Source organism: Heterodontus francisci, chromosome 7, assembly GCF_036365525.1.
Source record: "Heterodontus francisci isolate sHetFra1 chromosome 7, sHetFra1.hap1, whole genome shotgun sequence".
NCBI classification, from domain to species: domain Eukaryota; kingdom Metazoa; phylum Chordata; class Chondrichthyes; order Heterodontiformes; family Heterodontidae; genus Heterodontus; species Heterodontus francisci.
The window spans coordinates 880,628-900,670 of NC_090377.1; the positions used below are offsets into that span (position 1 = coordinate 880,628).

The 20,043-nt window shown below is 45.7% G+C and overlaps 1 protein-coding gene across 1 annotated transcript in view; it reads left to right on the plus strand.

The window, feature by feature from the left end:
* smarcal1 (SWI/SNF related, matrix associated, actin dependent regulator of chromatin, subfamily a-like 1) overlaps nt 1-20,043 on the plus strand; it is a 112,590-nt gene that overhangs the window by 20,128 nt on the left and 72,419 nt on the right. The window contains exon 6 of the mRNA XM_068034678.1: nt 3,710-3,893. Coding sequence (XP_067890779.1) covers nt 3,710-3,893 — 184 coding nt within the window. The remainder of the gene's footprint in view (nt 1-3,709; nt 3,894-20,043) is intronic.

Here is a 20,043-nt window from a genome sequence, read left to right on the forward strand (position 1 = left end):
ATTGTCTGTAAGGTATGATTCCGTGAGTATGACTATGTCAGGCTGTTGCTTGACTAGTCTGTGGGACAGCTCTCCCAACTTTGGCACAAGTCCCCAGATGTTAGTAAGGAGGACTTTGCAGGGTTGACGGGGCTGGGTTTGCCGTTGCCGTTTCCGATGCCTAGGTCGATGCCTTGTGGTCCGTCCGGTTTCATTCCTTTTTTATTGACTTCGTAGCGGTTAGGTACAACTGAGTGGCTTGCTAGGCCATTTCAGAGGGCATGTACGAGTTAACCACATTGCTGTGGGTCTGGAGTCACATGTAGGCCGGACCAGGTAAGGACGGCAGATTTCCTTCCCTAAAGGACATTAGTGAACCAGATGGGTTTTTACAACAATTGACAATGGTTTCATGGCCATCATAAGACTAGCTTTTAATTCCAGATTTATTAATTAAATTCAAATTCCACCTTCTACTGTGGTGGGATTCAAACCCATGTCTCCAGATCAATACCCTGGGTCACTGGGTTACTAGTCCAGTGATAATACCACTGCGCCACCGCCTCTCCCAAGTGACTCTTAATTTCGTCCCGGATTATTGCTTCTGAAAGCTTTTCCACCACCAAGGTTAAACTGACTGGCCTGTAGTTTGAGTTTATCCTTGCACCCTTTTTTTGAACAAGGGTGTAACATTTGCAATTCTCCATCCTCTGGCACCACTCCCGTATCTAAGGAGGGTTCGAAGATTATGGCCAGTGACTCCAATTTCTATCCTTGCTTCCGTCAGTATGCTTGTTGTATCTGATCCAGTCCTGGTGACTTATCAACTTTAAATACAGCCAGCTCTTTAATACCTGCTCTTCATCAATTTCTAGCCCATTCAGTATCTCAACTACCTCCTTTTTCACTATGAATCTGGCAGCATCATCTTTCTTGGTAAAGACAAATGCAAAGTACTCATTTAGTACCTCAGCCATGCTCTCTGCCTCCATGCACAATTCCCCATTTTGGTCCCTAACATCAGTCCTATTCTTTTTATAACCCTTTTACTAATTATATGCCTGTGGAAGATCTTTGATTACCTTTTATGTTAGCTGCCGGTCTCTCTTTATACTCACTCTTTGCTTTTCGTATTTCTTTTTTCACTTCCCCTCTGAACTTTCAAAATTCAGCCTGGTTCTCACTTCTGTTATCAACCTAACGTCTATCATAAGCACCCTTTTGCTGCTTCATCTTACTCTCTAACTCTTTCATCATCCAGGGAGCTCTGGATTTATTTGTCCTACCTTTTCCTCCTCGTGGGAATGTACACCAACTGCACCCAAACTGTTTCCTCTTTAAAGGCAGCCCATTGTTCAATTACGTTTTGCCCGCTAATCTTCGATTCCAATTTCCCCTGGCCAGATCCGTCTCATCCCATTGAAATTTGTGCTCCCCTAATTATTTCTACTCTAGATTGCTCTTTTTAGGTTGGCTATGGAAAAGGACACTTATTATACTATCCCTTAAATGTTCCCCTACTGACGCTTGATCTGCTTTTCCCACTTTATTTCCTAGAACCAGATCCAGCAATGTATCCTCCCCTGTTGGACTGGAAACATGCTGATGTAGAAAATTCTGAACGCACTTTAGAATCTGTTTTCCCTCTCTGCCCTTTACGCTATTGCTATCGCAGTCTATATTAGGGTAATTAAAATCCCCTATTATCACTACTCTATAGTTTTTGCACCTTTTTATAATTTCCTTGCAAATTTGTTCCTCTATATCTTTCCCATTAATTGGAGGTCTCTAGAGTACACCCGTAATTAATGGTACTCTTTAAGGAGATAGAATCTGTCCTTGACCCCTCTAGGACATCCTATCTCAACAGGATTGCAATATTATCCTTTAGCAATACTACCACCCCTCCTCCTTCCTTTCTTTCCCTATCTTTCCTGAACACCACCTTGTATCCAAGAATATTTAGTACCCAGTCCTGCCCTGTTTTTTGAGCCAGATCTCATCACATCATCATACTCCCTCCTGACTATCTGCACCTACAGCTCACCAACCTTATTTACCACATTCGCGTATCTGTACAGGTCCTATCTCCCCCAGTGTGATGGAGGAAAGGTCATTGATGAACAGCTGAAGATGGTTGGGCCAAGACACCGTTCTGAGGAACTCCTGTAGTGATGTCCTGGAGCTGAGATGATTGGCCTCCAATAACCACAATCATCTTCCTTTGTGTGAGGCATGGGGGTGGGGTTCCCCATGGTCCCAGTTTCATTAGGGGGGGGGCGGATTATGGTGCCCCATTTGACCAATGCCCTGTTGTCGAGGGCAATGGCTCTCATCGAGTTACCACCTGCTCTCTCTACATGGAGATGCAGCTACTTGGAACCAAACTTCAATCCAGGCACCTTCAGGTCAGTCTCTGAAAATATGCCTTTTATTGTTGTGATCATGTTGGCTGCAAAGACCCGGCATCACTTTTCAGGATAACTAGTACCAGGCAATAAATGGCAACCCTACCAGCTATGCTCACAACCCAAGAATCTAAAAGGGTTACAATGTGAGGACAAGTTGCATTGACCAGTCTTGTATTCCCTTGAGTACAGAAGATTAAAGGATGATCTAAATGAAGATTTTAAGATGAATAAAGGAGTTGATAGAGAGAAACTATTTTCTCTGATGGGACAAGGAGACATAACCTTGAAGTTGAAGCTAGGCTGCTCAGGGGTGATGTCAGGAAGCACTTTTCCACACAAAAGGGAGTGGAAATCTGGAACTCTCTTTCCCCCAAAAAGCTGTTGAGGCTGGGGGTCACTTTAAAATTGCAAAACTAAGATTAATAATTTTTTTAGGCAAGGGTATTAATTTTATTCTTTCTTAGAATGTGAGCATTGCTGCCAAGGCCAGCATTTGTTACCCATCCCTAATTGCCCTTTGAACTGAGTGGCTTGCTGGGCCATTTCAGAGGGCATGTACGAGTTAACCACATTGCTGTAGGTCTGGAGTCCCATGTAGGCCAGACCAGGTAAGGATGGCAGATTACCGTCCCTAAAGGACATTAGTGAACCAGATGGGTTTTTACGACAATCGATGATACCATTACTGAGACTAGCTTCACTTGTATTAATTAATTGAATTTAGTGACATTACCACTACACCACCGTCTTCCCCCTCAAAGGGTATTGAAGGTAACAGAACCAAAGTGGATAGTGGAGTTAAGGTACAGATCAGCCATGATTTAATTGAATGGTGGAACAGGTTCAAGGGTCTGAATGGCCTACTCCTGTTCTTCAGTGCAGTATTGGGGGAGTGCTGCACTGTTGGAGAGTCAGTACTGAAGGAGCGCCGCACTGTTAGAGGTGCGGTATTTCAGATGAGACATTAAACCTAGGCCCCGTCTGTCTTCTCAGGTGGACGTGAAAGATCCCTTGGCATTATTTTGATGAAGAGCAGAGGAGTTCTCCCTGATGTCCTGGGCCAGTATTGATCCACAACCGACATCACTAAAACCGAGAGTCTGGTTGTTTATCACATTGCTGCTTGTGGGATCTTGCTATGTGTAAATTGACTGCTGCATTTCCTAAGTTACAACAATGATTGCACTTCAGAAAGTATTGCATTGCCTGTAAAGCACTTTGAAATGTCCTGAGGTAGTGAAAGGCCCTATAGAAATGCAAGACTTTTTAAATTACTTGATATTTTCCTTTATTGTTGACTGGTTTGGTGTGTATTTCAGTTGATGCTCTATCGAGGATCTCTTCTGTGCAAGTAGAGCCCTTCCCCCGAGGCATTCTGGAAGTCTTCCTGCCCCAGTTTGGAAAGACCTGTTTGGAGCCACAGGAGATCCCGGAGGCTGATCTGTCAGGAGTCGATTCCAAACTGGTGCACAGCCTAATGCCGTTCCAGAGGGATGGAGTGAAGTAAGTCTCAGTCTGTTAGTTTCTGTGTTTGATTAGTGCAAATTCAATCAGTCTGGCAAGGGAAGGTTGGGGGGAAGGTCTGGTCTGATGCCATTTTTCTGCAGCCAGAGAGTCTCCTGGACTGTAGCCAGCTCCCCGTGTGCTGCTCTTGTGTGGTCCAAGTTTTAACGGCACCCTCGGAACATAACAAGTTTGAATTACTTGAACAGTCGCGTTTATATTCTTTAAACCAACCAATTACTTGTTGAATTATGGAGGATTTGATGCTGTGAATCATAGAATGAGGCTCTTCAGTCCATCAAGCATGAAGTACTTTTTTCCTTAGTCCTATTCCCCTGCTCTTCTCCCACACCGTTTTTTGAAAAAAAAACCATTTCAAATATTTGCGTGATTCCCTTTTTAAAAGCTATTCTGGGATCTTTCTCTCACTGTTTCTGCCAGTTGATCCCATGTCATAACAGCCCTCCATGTTTATTAATTGTGTTATGGACAGGTGAGAGATGGTGTGACTGGTTTCCATTGGTCACCTCCCAGCTGACCACAGATAGTGTTTAATAAAAGCAAAACTCTGCAGATAGTGTTTAAACTAGTGTTTCAGGCCCTGTGTTTTGTTGGCCAAGATAGACAGTGACAGTTTTTCTTGTGTTTAAAAACAGAAGGATAGATATTTTTTGAACAATAATCACCCAAAATGTTCGCAACAGCACCCACGCATGCATTCACTCTCACATGTACACTCAAGAAAAGATAGATAGAAGGTAAAGGGCAAGAGGTGTTATGAGTTCAAGATGTAAAAGTCTGTTTCGTAGGAAAAACTGTGGGATCCTCTAGAAGGTAAGTTTTTTTTTTTAAAGTTGCAGACCTGTTTGCTGGCTGACTTGCCTTTGCTGGGCAAGTCTTCTGGCAGTCAACACTTAAGTTTCAAAATGGTGCTCATATTTCTCAGTTCAATTTTCACGTATAGAGGAGTTATTGAAAAGGCACTCACTTATTTCTCTGCTGCAGTTGGTTGCCAACTCGTCTCCAGAGTTCAACTGTTTTAGCTGGAATTTTTTTTATTCGTTCATGGGATGTGGGTGTCGCTGGCTAGGCCAGCATTTATTGCCCTTGAGAAGGTGGTGGTGAGCTGCAGCCTTGAACCACTGTAGTCCTTGGGGAGTAGGTACACCCGCAGTGCTGTTAGGAAGGGAGTTCCAGGATTTTGGGCCAGCGACAGTGAAGGAACGGCAATATAGTTCCAAGTCAGGATGTTGTGTAGCTTGTGCGGGGGGGTGGAACTTGCAGGTGGTGGTGGTACCATGCATCTGCTGCCCTTGTCCTTTTAGGCTGTAGAGGTCTTACCTGAGACTTAACTGAGGTCCGGAGCAGGACCTGTAAAAAGAGAGAGCGGGGCTTGAGACCCTTACTTATGAGGTCTGGAATGGACTCTGCCCGCCCGCGCACACTGAGGTTCAAAAGAGAGGAGAAAAAAGACTTGGTGACATCAGGGGAAATCTGTAAGCTGATTGGGTAAGTAACAGCTGTTAGTGCCTGTAAATAGCTTAGAACAAAGTCTTTTTGACAAGAAAAAACCTCAAAAGCTACCTTTATAAGTGATAAGGTTAGTACTACTAACGTGTGTTTTTTTAATTAGTGTAATTTATTAAGGACTTGAGTGCAGTGGGTAGCGTTTGGAGTAGAACGAGGACACTAGCGTAATTTTTAATTAATGGGAGTAAATAAGTAACCTAAAGATAAGTCATGGCAGGAGAGCTCGCACCCATGGTATGCACCTCCTCCGATATGTGGGAAATCAGGGACGCTTCAGGTTAGTATGCAAGTACAGCACATAATTATGAAAGCTAATAGAATGTTATCGTTTATCAGGAGAGGAATTGAATACAAAGTGGAGAGGTTATGCTTCATTTATACAGGGCAATGGTGAGTCCACATCTGGAGTACTGTGTACAGTACTGGTCTCCTTATTTAATGAAGGATTTCATAGATTCATAGAGAGATACAGCACTGAAACAGGCCCTTCGGCCCACTGTGTCTGTGCCGACCAACCACCCATTCATACTAATTCTACATTAATCCCATATTCTCTACCACATCCCAACCACCTACCTACACTAGGGGCAATTTATAATGGCCAATTTACCTATCAACTGGAGCACCTGGCGGAAACCCAAGCGGTGACAGGGAGAACTTGCAAACTCCGCGCAGGCAGTACCCAGAATCGAACCCGGGTCGCTGGAGCTGTGAGGCTGCGTTGCTAACCACTGTGCCACCTCTGAATGTGGATGTAAATGCATTGGAGGCAGTACAGAGAAGGTTTACTGGACTGATAACTGGAATGGGTGGGCTGTCTTATGAGGAAAGATTGGACAGGCTAGGCTTGTATCCGCTGGATTTTAGAAGAGTAAGAGGTGACTTGATTGAAACATATAAGATCCTGAGGGGTCTTGACAGGGTGGATGTGGAAAAGGTGTTTCCTCTTGTGGGAGAATCTAGAACTAGGGGTCACTGTTTAAAAATAAGGGATTGCCCATTTAAGCCAGAGATGAGGAGGAATCTTTTCTCAGAGGGTCGTGACTCTTTGGAATTGTCTTCCTTAAAAGGCGGTGGAAGCAGAGTCTTTGAATATTTTTAAGGCAGAGGTAGATAGATTCTTGATAAGCAAGGGGGTGAAAGGTTATCGGGGGTAGGTGGAAATGTGGAGTAATCAGTTCAGCCATGAACTTATTGAAAGGTGGGGCAGGCTCGAAGGGCCGAGTGTCCTGCTAGTTCGTATGTAACACCGACCCTTGGTGAACTCCACTACAACCCGTCTCTTTTGAATAGAACTGGTCCCAATGCCCCAAGAATCTGAAGCCCTCCTTCGTGCACCAAGCTTCAAGCCATGCATTGATCTGCTTTATCTTCCTATTTCTAATCTCGCCGGCTGCTGGCACTGGGAGTAATCCGGAGTGATTCTCCAAGATCCTACTTTTTAACTTCCTCCCTAACTCCTTGAAAGCTGTCCAGAGGACCTCGATGTCATTGGTACCAGCGCGCACCACAACTTCTGGCTCACTCCCTTCCCCCGGAAAATCTTGCACCCTCTCCATGACGTCCTTTTCCCTGGCACTAGGGAGGCAACACACCAGGCAGGACTCATGATGGTTACAGAAATGCCTATCTGTCCCCTGACTCTGAAATTCCTATAAGGACTGCATTTCGACACCTTCCTGCTCTCCTCTGTACAGTCCATTGCCATGCCCTGGACTGCACTCCTTCAGGATATCATCATTCCCAGCAGTCAATATAAAAGGGAACGCAGAGTCTTCTGCTGGCACGTAAATAGTAAGAGATGAAGTGAGGCCTAATAGGGACAAAGAGGGTAATATATGCTTAGAGGTGCAGGGCAAGGCTAATATACTTAATAAGTACTTTGTTCACGAAGGAACTGGAATCTGACAATATCGGTAGAAGCAGAGAGAGTAGAGGCAATGGATAGGGTAAACATTGAGAGGGGGGAGGTACTAAAAAAGACTAGCCATGCTTGGGGTCGATAAGTCACCTGCTCCGGATGGCTTGCATCTCAGGTTGCTAAAGGAAGTGGGGATGGAGATAGCAGAAGAGCTTTCCATAATCTTCCAATCTTCCCTAGATATGGGGAAGGTGCCAGAGGATTGCAGTGTGGCAAATGTGACACCCTTATTCAAGAAAGGGTGTAAGGACAGTCGTAGAAACTACAGGCCAGTTACATTATCAGTGATGGGTAAAGTTTTAGAAATGATAATTGGAAAAAAAGAATCAACAGACACTTGGAGAGGTTTGAGTTAATTAAGGATAGCCAGCACAGATTTGTAAAAGGCAGATCATGCTTGACTAATCTCATTGAATTTTTTGAAACTATAGAACCATACAAAAATTACAGCACAGAAGGAGGCCATTCAGCCTGTCGTGTCCGTGCCGGCCAAAAAAAACTAGCCGCCCAATCTAATCCCACCTTTCAGCACCTGGTCCATAGCCTTGCCGATTACAGCATAATTAACTACACGGCCAATTTTTGTGTCATCAGAAAATTCAGTCCAAATCATTAATATATACCACAAACAGCAAGTGACCCAACACTGAACCCTGTGGAATGCCACTGGAAACAGCTTTCTATTCACAAACATCCATTGACTATCACCCTGGTTTCCTGGCCCTGAGCCAATTTTCAATCCAACCTGCCGCATTCCCCTGTATCCCATGGGCTTTCATTTTACTGACCAGTCTGTCATGTGGGACCTTGTCATATGCCTTACTAAAATCCATGTAGATCACATCCACTGGACTATCCTCATCAATTCTTCTTGTTACTTCCTCAAAAAAACTCAATTAAGTTAGTCCATGCTGACTATCCCTGATTAATCTGTGCCTTTCTAAGTGGCAGTTCATCTTGTCTCAGAATGGAATCTAACAATTTACCCACCACCGAGGTCAGACTGACTGGCCTATAATTATTTGGCCTATCCCTTGCACCCTTTATAGAGTCAGAGTTCTACAGCACAGAAACAGGCCCTTCGGCCCATCGTGTCTGTGCCAGCCATCAAGCACCCAACTATTCTAATCCCATTTTCCAGCACTTGGCCCGTAGCCTTGTATGCCATGGTGTATCAAGTGCTCATCTAAATACTTCTTAAATATTGAGGGTTCCTGCCTCTACCACCTCTTCAGGCAGTGTGTTCCAGATTCCAACCACCCTCTGGGTGAAAACTTTTCCTCAAATCCCCTCTAAACCTCCTGCCCCTTACCTTAAATCTCTGCCCCCTAGTTATTGACCCCTCCGCTAAGGGAAAAAGTTTCTTCCTATCTAACCTATTAATGCCCCGCATAATTTTGTATACCTCAATCATATCTCCCCTCAGCCTTCTCTGCTCTAAGGAAAACAACCCTAGCCTATCCAGTGTCTCTTCATAGCTGAAATGCTCCAGCCCAGGCAACATCCTGGTGAATCTCCTCTGCACCCTCTCCAGTGCAATCACATCCTTCTGCTAGTGTGGTGACCAGAACTGTACACAGTACTCCAGCTGTGGCCTAACTAGCGTTTTATACAGCTCCATCATAACCTCCCTGCTCTTATATTCTGTGCCTCGGCTAATAAAGGCAAGTATCGTATATGCCTTCCTAACCACCTTATCTACCTGTGCTGCTGCCTTCAGTGATCTATGGACAAGTACACCAAGGTCCCTCTGACCTCTGTACTTCCTTGGGTCCGAACATCCATTGTATATTCCCTTGCCTTGTTAGTCCTTTCAAAATGCATCACCTCACACTTCTCAGGATTAAATTCCATTTGCCACTGCTCTGCCCATCTTACCAGCCCATCTATATCGTCCTGTAATCTAAGGCTTTCCTCCTCGCTATTTGCGACACCACCAATTTTCGTGTCATCTGCAAACTTACTGATCAGACCTCCTATATTCACGTCTAAATCATTAATGTACACTACAAACAGCAAGGGTCCCAGCATCAATCCCTGCGGTACACCACTGGTCACAGGCTTCCACTCGCAAAAACAACCCTCAACCATTACCCTCTGCCTCCTGCCACTAAGCCAATTTTGGATCCAATTTGCCAAATTGACCTGGATCCCATGGGTTCTTACCTTCTTAACCAATCTCCTATGTGGGACCTTATCAAAAGCCTTACTGAAGTCCATGTAGACGACATCAACTGCTTTACCCTCATCTATACATCTAGTTACCTCCTCGAAAAATTCAATCAAGTTAGTCAGACACCATCTCCCCCTGACAAAGCCATGCTGACTATCCCTGATTAATCCCTGCCTCTCCAAGTGGAAATTAATCCTCTCGCTCAGAATTTTTTCTAATAATTTCCCAATCACTGATGTTAGACTCACCGACCTGTAATTACCTGGTTTATCCCTGCTACCCTTCTTGAATAATGGTACCACATTCACTGTCCTCCAATCCTCTGGCACCTCTCCTGTGGCCAGAGGGGATTTGAAAATTTGTGTCAGAGCCCCTGCAATCTCCTCCCTTGCCTCACATAACAGCCTGGGCTACCTCTCATCTGGGCCTGGGGATTGATCCACTTTTAAGCCCACTAAAACAGCTAATACTTCCTCCCTTTCAATGCTAATATGTTCAAGTATATCACAATCCCCCTGCCTGATCTCTACACCTAGAGTCCTTCTCCATAGTGAACACAGATGAAAAGTAACCATTTAAAACCTCACCTATGTCCTCCGGCTCCATACACAGATTGCCATGTTGGTCCCTAATGGGCCCTACTCTTTCCCTGCATGTCCTCTTGCCTGTAATATACTTATAAAATGCCTTGGGAGTTTCCTTTATCTTGCCCGCCAATGTTTTTTCATGTCCCCTCTTCGCTCTCCTAATGACTTTTTTAAGTACCCCCCCCCCTCCCACTGCCCCCCCCAACACTTTCTATACTCCTCTAGTGCCTCTGCAGTTTTCAGTGCTCCAAATTTGCCATAAGCCTCCTTTTATTTTCCTGATCCAATCCTCTATATCCCTTGACATCCAGGGTTCCCTGGACATGTTGGTCCTACCCTTCACCTTATTGGGTACATGTTGGTTCTGAACTCTCACCGTTTCCTCTTTGACTCCCACTGGTCTGATGTAGACTTTCCGACAAGTAGCTCCCAGTCCACTTTGGCCAGATCTTGTTTTATCATATTGAACTCAGCTAGCCCCCAATTCAGTACCTTTATTTCCGGTCCATCTTTGTCCTTTTCCATAACTACCTTAAATCTTAGAGTTATGGTCACTATCCCCGAAATGCTTCCCCACTAACACTTCTACCACTTGTCTGGCTTCATTCCCTGGGATTAGGTCCAGTACCACCCCTTCTCTTGTAGGACTTTCTATATACAGTCTTAAAAAGCTCTCCTGTATGAACAAAGAATAAAGAAAATTACAGCACAGGAACAGGCCCTTCGGCCCTCCAAGCCTGCGCCGATCCAGATCCTCTATCTAAACATGACGCCCATTTTCTCAGGGTCTGTATCTCTTTACTTCCTGCCCATTCATGTATCTGTCTAGATACATCTTAAAAGACGCTATCGTGCCCGCGTCTACCACCTCCGCTGGCAACGCGTTCGAGGCACCCACCACCCTCTGCGTAAAGAACTTTCCACGCATATCCCCCCTAAACTTTTCCCCTCTCACTTTGAACTCGTGTCCCCTTGTAATTGAATCCCCCACTCTGGGGAAAAAGCTTCTTGCTATCCACCCTGTTTATACCTCTCATGATTTTGTACACCTCAATCAGGTCCCCCCTCAACCTCCGTCTTTCTAATGAAAATAATCCTAATCTACTCAACCTCTCTTCATAGCTAGCGCCCTCCATACCAGGCAACATCCTGGTGAACCTCCTCTGCACCCTCTCCAAAGCATCCACATCCTTTTGGTAATGTGGCGACCAGAACTGCACGCAGTATTCCAAATGTGGCCGAACCAAAGTCCTATACAACTGTAACATGACCTGCCAGCTCTTGTACTCAATACCCCGTCCGATGAAGGAAAGCATGCCTTATGCCGCCTTGACCACTCTATTGACCTGCGTTGCCACCTTCAGGGAACAATGGACCTGAACACCCAAATCTCTCTGGACATCAATTTTCCCCAGGACTTTTCCATTTACTGTATAGTTCACTCTTGAATTGGATCTTCCAAAATGCATCACCTCGCATTTGCCCTGATTGAACTCCATCTGCCATTTCTCTGCCCAACTCTCCAGTCTATCTATATTCTGCTGTATTCTCTGACAGTCCTCTTCACTATCTGCTACTCCACCAATCTTCGTGTCGTCTGCAAACTTGCTAATCAGACCACCTATACTTTCCTCCAAATCATTTATGTATATCACAAACAACAGTGGTCCCAGCACGGATCCCTGTGGAACACCACTGGTCACACGTCTCCATTTTGAGAAACTCCCTTCCACTGCTACTCTCTGTCTCCTGTTGTCCAGCCAGTTCTTTATCCATTTAGCTAGTACACCTTGGACCCCATGCGCCTTCACTTTCTCCATCAGCCTACCATGGGGAATCTTATCAAACGCCTTACTGAAGTCCATGTATATGACATCTACAGCCCTTCCCTCATCAATCAACTTTGTCACTTCCTCAAAGTAAGACATGACCTTCCCTGCACAAAACCATGTTGCCTATCACTGATAAGCCCATTTTCTTCCAAATGGAAATAGATCCTATCCCTCAGTAACTTCTCCAGCAGCTTCCCTACCACTGACGTCAGGCTCACTGGTCTATAATTACCTGGATTATTCCTGCTACCCTTCTTAAACAAGGGGACAACATTAGCAATTCTCCAGTCCTCCGGGACCTCACCCGTGTTTAAGGATGCTGCAAAGATATCTGTTAAGGCCCCAGCTATTTCCTCTCTCGCTTCCCTCAGTAACCTGGGATAGATCCCATCCGGACCTGGGGACTTGTCCACCTTAATGCCTTTTAGAATACCCAACACTTCCTCCCTCCTTATGCCGACTTGACCTAGAGTAATCAAACATCTGTTCCTAACCTCAACATCCTTCATGTCCCTCTCCTCGGTCAATACCGATGCAAAGTACTCGTTTAGAATCTCACCCATTTTCTCTGACTCCACGCATAACTTTCCTCCTTTGTCCTTGAGTGGGCCAATCCTTTCTCTAGTTACCCTCTTGCTCCTTATATATGAATAAAAGGCTTTGGGATTTTCCTTAACCCTGTTTGCTAAAGATATTTCATGACCCCTTTTAGCCCTCTTTATTCCTTGCTTCAGATTGGTCCTACATTCCCGATATTCTTTCAAATCTTCGTCTTTCTTCAGCCACCTCGACCTTATGTATGCTTCCTTTTTCCTCTTAGCTAGTCTCACAATTTCACCTGTCATCCATGGTTCCCTAATCTTGCCATTTCTATCCCTCATTTTCACAGGAACATGTCTCTCCTGCACGCTAATCAACCTCTCTTTAAAAGCCTCCCACATATCACATGTGGATTTACCTTCAAACAGCTGCTCCCAATCTACATTCCCCAGCTCCTGCCGAATTTTGGTATAGTTGGCCTTCCCCCAATTTTGCACTTGGGGAATTACATTTTAGTATGCTTGGGCCATTACATTTTTTTCACTATATATAAATGACTTGGATCTTGGCTACAGAGTGGAATCTTAAAATTTGCTCATAACACCAAACTTTGAAATGTGGCAAACAGGTTGAAATTAACAGCCTACAACTGGAAATAGGTAGGTTAGCAGAATGGGCAGAGAGGTGGCAGACAGAATTTAATACTAAGTGTGAGGTGATGCATTTTGGCAGAAGAAATGAGGAGAGGCAATATATACTTAATGGCACAGTTCCAAAGATTTTGTGCAGGTACAGAGGGACCTGGGGGTGCATGTACAATCAATCTTTACTGAGAGAGTGGGTGGTAAAGTGTATGCTGAACCTTTATAAAGTTCTGGTTCGGCCCAAATGGAGTATTGCATCCAGTCACCACACTTTAGGAAGGATGTGAGGGGTCTTGAGAGGGTGCAGAGGAGATTCACCAGAATGGTTCCAGGGATGAGGGATGTTGGTTACAAGTTTAGGTTGGAAAAACTGAGTTTGTTCTCCTTGGAGTAAAGGAGATTGAGAGTAGATTTAATAGAAATGTACAAGATTGACAGACTTGGATAAGTTAGACAAGGCAAAACTCTTCCCATTAACTAATGGTACAAGGATTAGGGGACACAGATTGAAGGTTTTGGGGAAGAGATACAGGGGGAATATGAAGAAAATCGTTTTTACGCAGCGGGTGGTAATGACCTGGAACTTGCTGCCCACAAGGGTGGTGGAAGCGGAGACAATGACTTCAAGGGGAAGTTGGATGGCCACTTGAAGGAAATAAACTTGCAGGGCTACAGGCGGGGGAGTGGGACTGACAGGATAGCTCCATGGAGAGCCAGCATGGGCCGAATGGCCTCCTGTGCCATAAATGACTGACTCTCTCCTTTAGTTTTGGGGGGCAATGGGAGAGTGTTCACGCCACGTCCCCCTGTCAGTATCCAGGTGCCCTCGGGGAAGCAAATGATCCTACCAGCAGACTGAATTCATGAGAAAATTAAAGAACTCCAAAAGAGCCCCTTTGCAGAATTCCGTTCACCCCAGAACCACCAGTCTCAAAATTGAGCAACCCTCTGGGTTTAAGGCAATTGGGCATGCTCTCCGAATCTTGCAACTTAAAGTTGAGGGCCTATCAGCCACCAAGTGAAACCTCATTGGATGTCTTGCCACCCAACACTGCATCGACATCATTTGCCTACACGAGACCCATATTGGAACTGAAGAAGCAGGTCGCTATGACATCAAAGGCTTTGACTGTGCTACTCCCCTCATGCTAAGCATGGCCATGTCACCTATGTCTGATCCGATGAGGACAGGGTGGCTGCAATCACGTTCTGTGACTCAATTCGGGTCAGCAGTTTCCATATTGCAAACGTGTCCAAGCCTCCAAGTGCCTAGCCCTGGACAACTTCCCACAGTCAATATAGGCCATCGTTCATTTCCATTGGCCTTTGCCTTCCAGTCATCAGTGCAAGGAAGATGCGATGGAACTTCCATAAAGCAGATTGGTAAAAATACAGCGAGCCTTTGGACCACATCATTGTAACGATACCTACCTATAATATAACTGGAAGAATTATATAAGCGCTTTTGTGGTTCCATTCACAAAGCTTGTACAACCATCCTTCATGGCTACTGAAGCATCTAATCCCATGCCTTGATACAGAGAGTGCACAGCACTCCTAAAGGAGGATGAATCAATTGGTGACCCTGATAGCAGACCACGTGATCGAGCCTCTCAATGCTGCACGCCACGCCAGATTGGAGGAAACGGCAGCAGGGCTCAATTTCACTCATTTCAGTCAGAAGTGTTGGAGCCCGATATGTTGCCTTTGCGCAGCCCACAAACCACCTGTACCAAATTGTCCATCAGTCACCCCAAACCAAGTTGGTTGTCATCCACACCATGTCGCGAGGACATCGTTGGAAAAGAAAACAAAACACATCATCTGTAATGAGCTGAAAAAAACAATGCCAGCAACATGCAGAACATGGCAGTCCTCATCCCTTCAAGATCAAAGAACTGGAGAAAGCATTAAGGGGCCTGAAATGTGGCAAAGCAGCAGGATATGACAACATTGTACCAGAATTCTTGAAACAGCTTGGTGCCTGTGCTTGTGTCTGGCTGACTCAGTTCTAATCAAGAATCATCCGTTCCAACTCATTCTCGAAGGTGTGGTTTTTGGCAAAAATCATTGTCATTCCAAAAACCAGACAAGATTTCACACTGGCGACCAGCTGTCGACAAATTTCACTACTTTCTGTGTGCTTTAAGATATTTGAGCATCTTATCCTGCAACGCATATCTCCGGAAGTAAAGATAATCCTTAATGTCGATCAATCTGGTTTTCATAAGGGGTGCAGCACATGTGATCAAGTTCTGGCACTCATCACTTACATCAAAAATGTCTTCCAAAAGAACCTGAAGACAGGCATAGTGCTACTGGACCTCACAGCTGCCTATGATACACTGTGACACATTGTCCTGCTCCTAAAGCTGTCCAGGTTGCTTCCAGCCTGTGTCGTGACAGTTGTTGAAACACTCCTTCATCCCAGATGATTGAGTCCACCTTGGACAAGGGAGAAGTCCATGGAGAAGATTGGCCAATGGACTACCACAGGGCTCAGCGCTAGCCCCAATGCTGTTCAACATATTTACATGGATGGTCAGACTATAAAGCATGACCCCAATTCAACATTCTTGGGAGTGACTCTGGACAGGACTTTGTCCTTCCAGGAGCATCTGAAGAAAACAGCAGCAAAGGTCAAAACCAGAAACCACTATTAACCAAACTTGCTGGATCTGCGTGGGGCTCTGCTGCCACAACACTCCGGACCTCAGCACTTGCCCTATCATACTCAGCACCTGACTGGCATAGGTCATCACACACACATCTTGTTGATATTCAATTGAATGCAACAAAGCACATCATAATTGGAACCCTCTGCTCAATACACCTCCCCTGGCTTCCTGTCCTTGCAAACATCACTCCCCCACACATCTGCTGACTGACCAAAACACACAAGCTGGTTGAAACCATCTGTGCTGCACCTCACTCACGACTCCACAATGACGTGTTCAATCCAACTACTGTAGAGCAACCTTCCTGAGCAAGATCGACCAGCAGACATCCTTTGGATCAAGGAATGGGAAACACGGGAAGTCACTAACACGTTCCTTGTGACAAACCCCTACTGTCGAATGACAGACTTTGAACTACCCCAGCGAGAATGCTCCCTGCTGAACAGGTTCAGGACAAGCCAGGGCCCCTGTGCAGCCAACCTCCACCGCTGGGGCCTCAGGACAAACCCCTTATACATTTGTGGAGAGACGCCAACAATGCTGCACATTACCAAGGAGTGTTCCCTCTACAGACTAAGTGCAGACTAATCACCTTAAACACAGCAAATGAGGAGGCTATCGCTTGGCTCCGGGGATTTGTATTTGCTACTTTTCTTTTTGACTGGGTGTCTATGTACACGCCCAGTAGTGTGATTGCCTCTTTATTGGTTCTTCAGTTCAACCCATATGGCCTCATTTGGTGATCCTTCTACCATAATCATCCTTCCGCACATTGCAACCCCCACACTATCTCATCTGAAAGCCGTCATCAGGAATGTTGAGCTGCTATTCCTGCCCCACTTTCAGCCATGTCTCAGTCCATTATTTGGCCTCCTTGTCTCGAGAAACAATGGGTAAGCCCTAGAGGTGGTCAGTGTGGAGCAGTGCCTGGAGTGGCTATAAAGGCCAATTCTAGAGTGACAGATTCTTCCACAGGCACTGCAGGTAAAGTTGGTTGTCGGGGCTGTTACACAGTTGGCTCTCTCCTTAAAATAAAAGCAAAATACTGCGGATGCTGGAAATCTGAAATAAAAACAAGAAATGCTGGAACCACTCAGCAGGTCTGGCAGCATCTGTGAAAAGAGCTAACGTTTCAGGTCAGTGACCCTTCATCACTGACCCGAAACATTTACTCTGCTTCTCTTTTCACAGATGCTGCCAGACCTGCTGAGTGGTTCCAGCATTTCTTGTTTTTATTGGCTCTCTCCTTACACTGCTGTCTCTTTTCCTGCCAGCTGCTGAGTCTCTCTGACTCGCCTCTCTTCATCCCCACCTTTATAGCTGTCCGCCAGCTCTGGTGATCACTGGCAACTGGCTCCCACGATGTGTGGTCAATGTCGCAAGACTTCATGACGCGTTTGCAAGCGTTTTTAAATCGGAGACATGGACGGCCGGTGGGTCTAATACCAGTGACTAGCTCGCTGTACAATGCATCCTTGAAGATCCTGCCATCTTCCATGCGGCTCACATTGCCAAGCCATCTCGAGCGTCACTGGCTCACTAGGGCATACATGCTGGGGATGTTGGCTGCCTTGAGGACTTCTGCATTGGAGATACGGTCCTGCCACCTGATGCTAAGGATTCTCCAGAGACAGCGAAGATGGAATGCGTTGAGACGTTGCTCTTGGCGTGTCTCAGTAATACCTATAATATTGTATTAATGACAGGACAAGGAGAGAGGTTCTGTTTGAGGATTATGAGCAGCTAGGGGCTAAATTTAAAAAAACTGAACCACAAAGATAATGGATCTCTGGATTACTACCTGAGCCACAAGCAAATTGGCGCAGGGTAAATATGATGAGTGTTAAATGTATGGCTCAAAGACTGGTGTGGGAGGAATGGGTTTTAATTCATTTGATACTGGCATCTGTACTGAGGAAAGTGGGAGCTGTACCATTGGGACTGTCTTCACCTGAACTGTGTTCGGACTGGTGTTCTGGCACATTGTATAACTAGGGCAGTATAGAGGGCTTTAAACTAAATAGAAGGGGGAAGGGATCAAGTGAGGGGCGATGTGGTATATTGCAGGTCAAGGACAAGGCAATAGTGCAGGGAAGTGACATGCAAATGACCAGAGTGTGACAGGAAGGGACAGAGTGTATAAACTTGAGTGTACCAGCAGATCGCAGAATCACAGAATAATACAGTGCAGAAGAGGCCCTTCGGCCCATTGAGTCTGCACCGATGCATTAAAGACACCTGACCTGTCTACCTAATCCCATTTGCCAGCACTTGGCCCATAGCCTTGAATGTTATGACGTGCCAAGTGCTCATCCAGGTACTTTTTAAAGGATGTGAGGCAACCCGCCTCTACCACCCTCCCAGGCAGTGCATTCCAGACCGTCACCACCCTCTGGGTAAAAAAGTTCTTCCTCAAATCCCCCTTAAACCTCCTGCCCCTCACCTAAAACTTGTGTCCCCTCGTAACTGACCCTTCAACTAAGGGGAACAGCTGCTCCCTATCCACCCTGTCCATGCCCCTCATAATCTTGCACACCTCGATCAGGTCACCCCTCAGTCTTCTCTGCTCCAGCAAAAACAACCCATGCCTATCCAACCTCTCTTCATAGTGGCGCAGTGGTTAGCACCGCAGCCTCACAGCTCCAGGGACCCGGGTTCAATTCTGGGTACTGCCTGTGCGGAGTTTGCAAGTTCTCCCTGTGACCGCGTGGGTTTTCGCCGGGTGCTCCGGTTTCCTCCCACAGCCGAAGACTTGCAGGTTGATGGGGCAATTTACAATGGTCAATTTACCTTAGTGTAGGTAGGTGATAGGGAATATGGGATTACTGCCGGGTTAGTATAAATGGGTGGTTGTTGGTCGGCACAGACTCGGTGGGCCGAAGGGCCTGTTTCAGTGCTGTATCTCTAAATAAATAAATAAATAAAATAAATGTTTCATCCCAGGCAACATCCTGGTGAATTGCCTCTGCACCCCCTCCAGTGCAATCACATCCTTCCTATAATGTGGCGACCAGAATTGCACACAGTACTCCAGCTGTGGCCTTACCAAAGTTCTGTACAACTCCAACATGACCTCCCTGCTTTAGTAATCTATGCCTCGATTGAGAAAGGCAAGTGTCCCATATGCCTTTTTCACCACCCTATTAACCTGCCCTTCTGCCTTCAGAGATCTATGGACAAACACGCCAAGGTCCCTTTGTTCCTCGGAACTTCCCAGTGTCAGACCATTCATTGAATACTTCCGTGTCACATTACTCCTTCCAAAATGTATCACCTCTCACTTTTCAGCGTTAAATTCCATCTGTCACTTTTCTGCCCATTTGACCATCCCGTCTATATCTTCCTGTAACCCAAGCCACTCCACCTCACTGTTAACCACTCGGCCAATCTTTGTGTCATCCGTGAACTTATTGATCCTACCCCCTCACATAGTCATCTATGTCATTTATATAAATGACAAACAATAGGGGACCCAGCACAGATCCCTGTGGTACGCCACTGGACACTGGTTTCCAGTCACTAAAACAGCCGTCTGTCATCACTCTCTCTCCTACAGCTAAGCCAATTTTGAATCCACCTTATCAAGTTACCCTGTATCCCATGTGCATTTGCTTTCTTGATAAGTCTCCCATGTGGGACCTTGTCAAAGGCTTTGCTGAAATCCATGCAAACTACATCAACTGCACTACCCTCATCTACACACCTGGTCACATGCTCAAAAAATTCAATCAAATCTGTTAGGCATGACCTCCCTCTGACAAAACCATGCTGACTATTCCTCAACAAATTTTGCCTCTCCAAGTGGAGATAGATACTCTCCTTCAGAATTTTCTCCAATAGTTTCCCTACCACTGACGTGAGACTCACTGGTCTGTAGTTCCCTGGCTTATCTCTACAACCTTTCTTAAATAGTGGGACCACATTAGCTGTTCTCCAGTCCTCTGGCACCTCCCCCGTGGCCAGAGAGGAATTAAAAATTAGGGTCAGAGCCCGTGCAATCTCAACCCTCACCTCCCACAGCATCCTGGGACACAAATCGTCCGGACCTGGAGATTTGTCCACTTTTAAGCCTGCCAAAACCTCCAGTACCTTGTCTCTCTCTGACAATTTGCTCAAGAAGCTCACAGTCTCTCTCTCTCAGTTCCATGTCTACTTCCTCATTCTCTTGGGTGAAGACAGATGTGACGTATTCATTCAACACCCTACCAATGTCCTCTGGCTCCACCCACAGATTTCCCCCTTGGT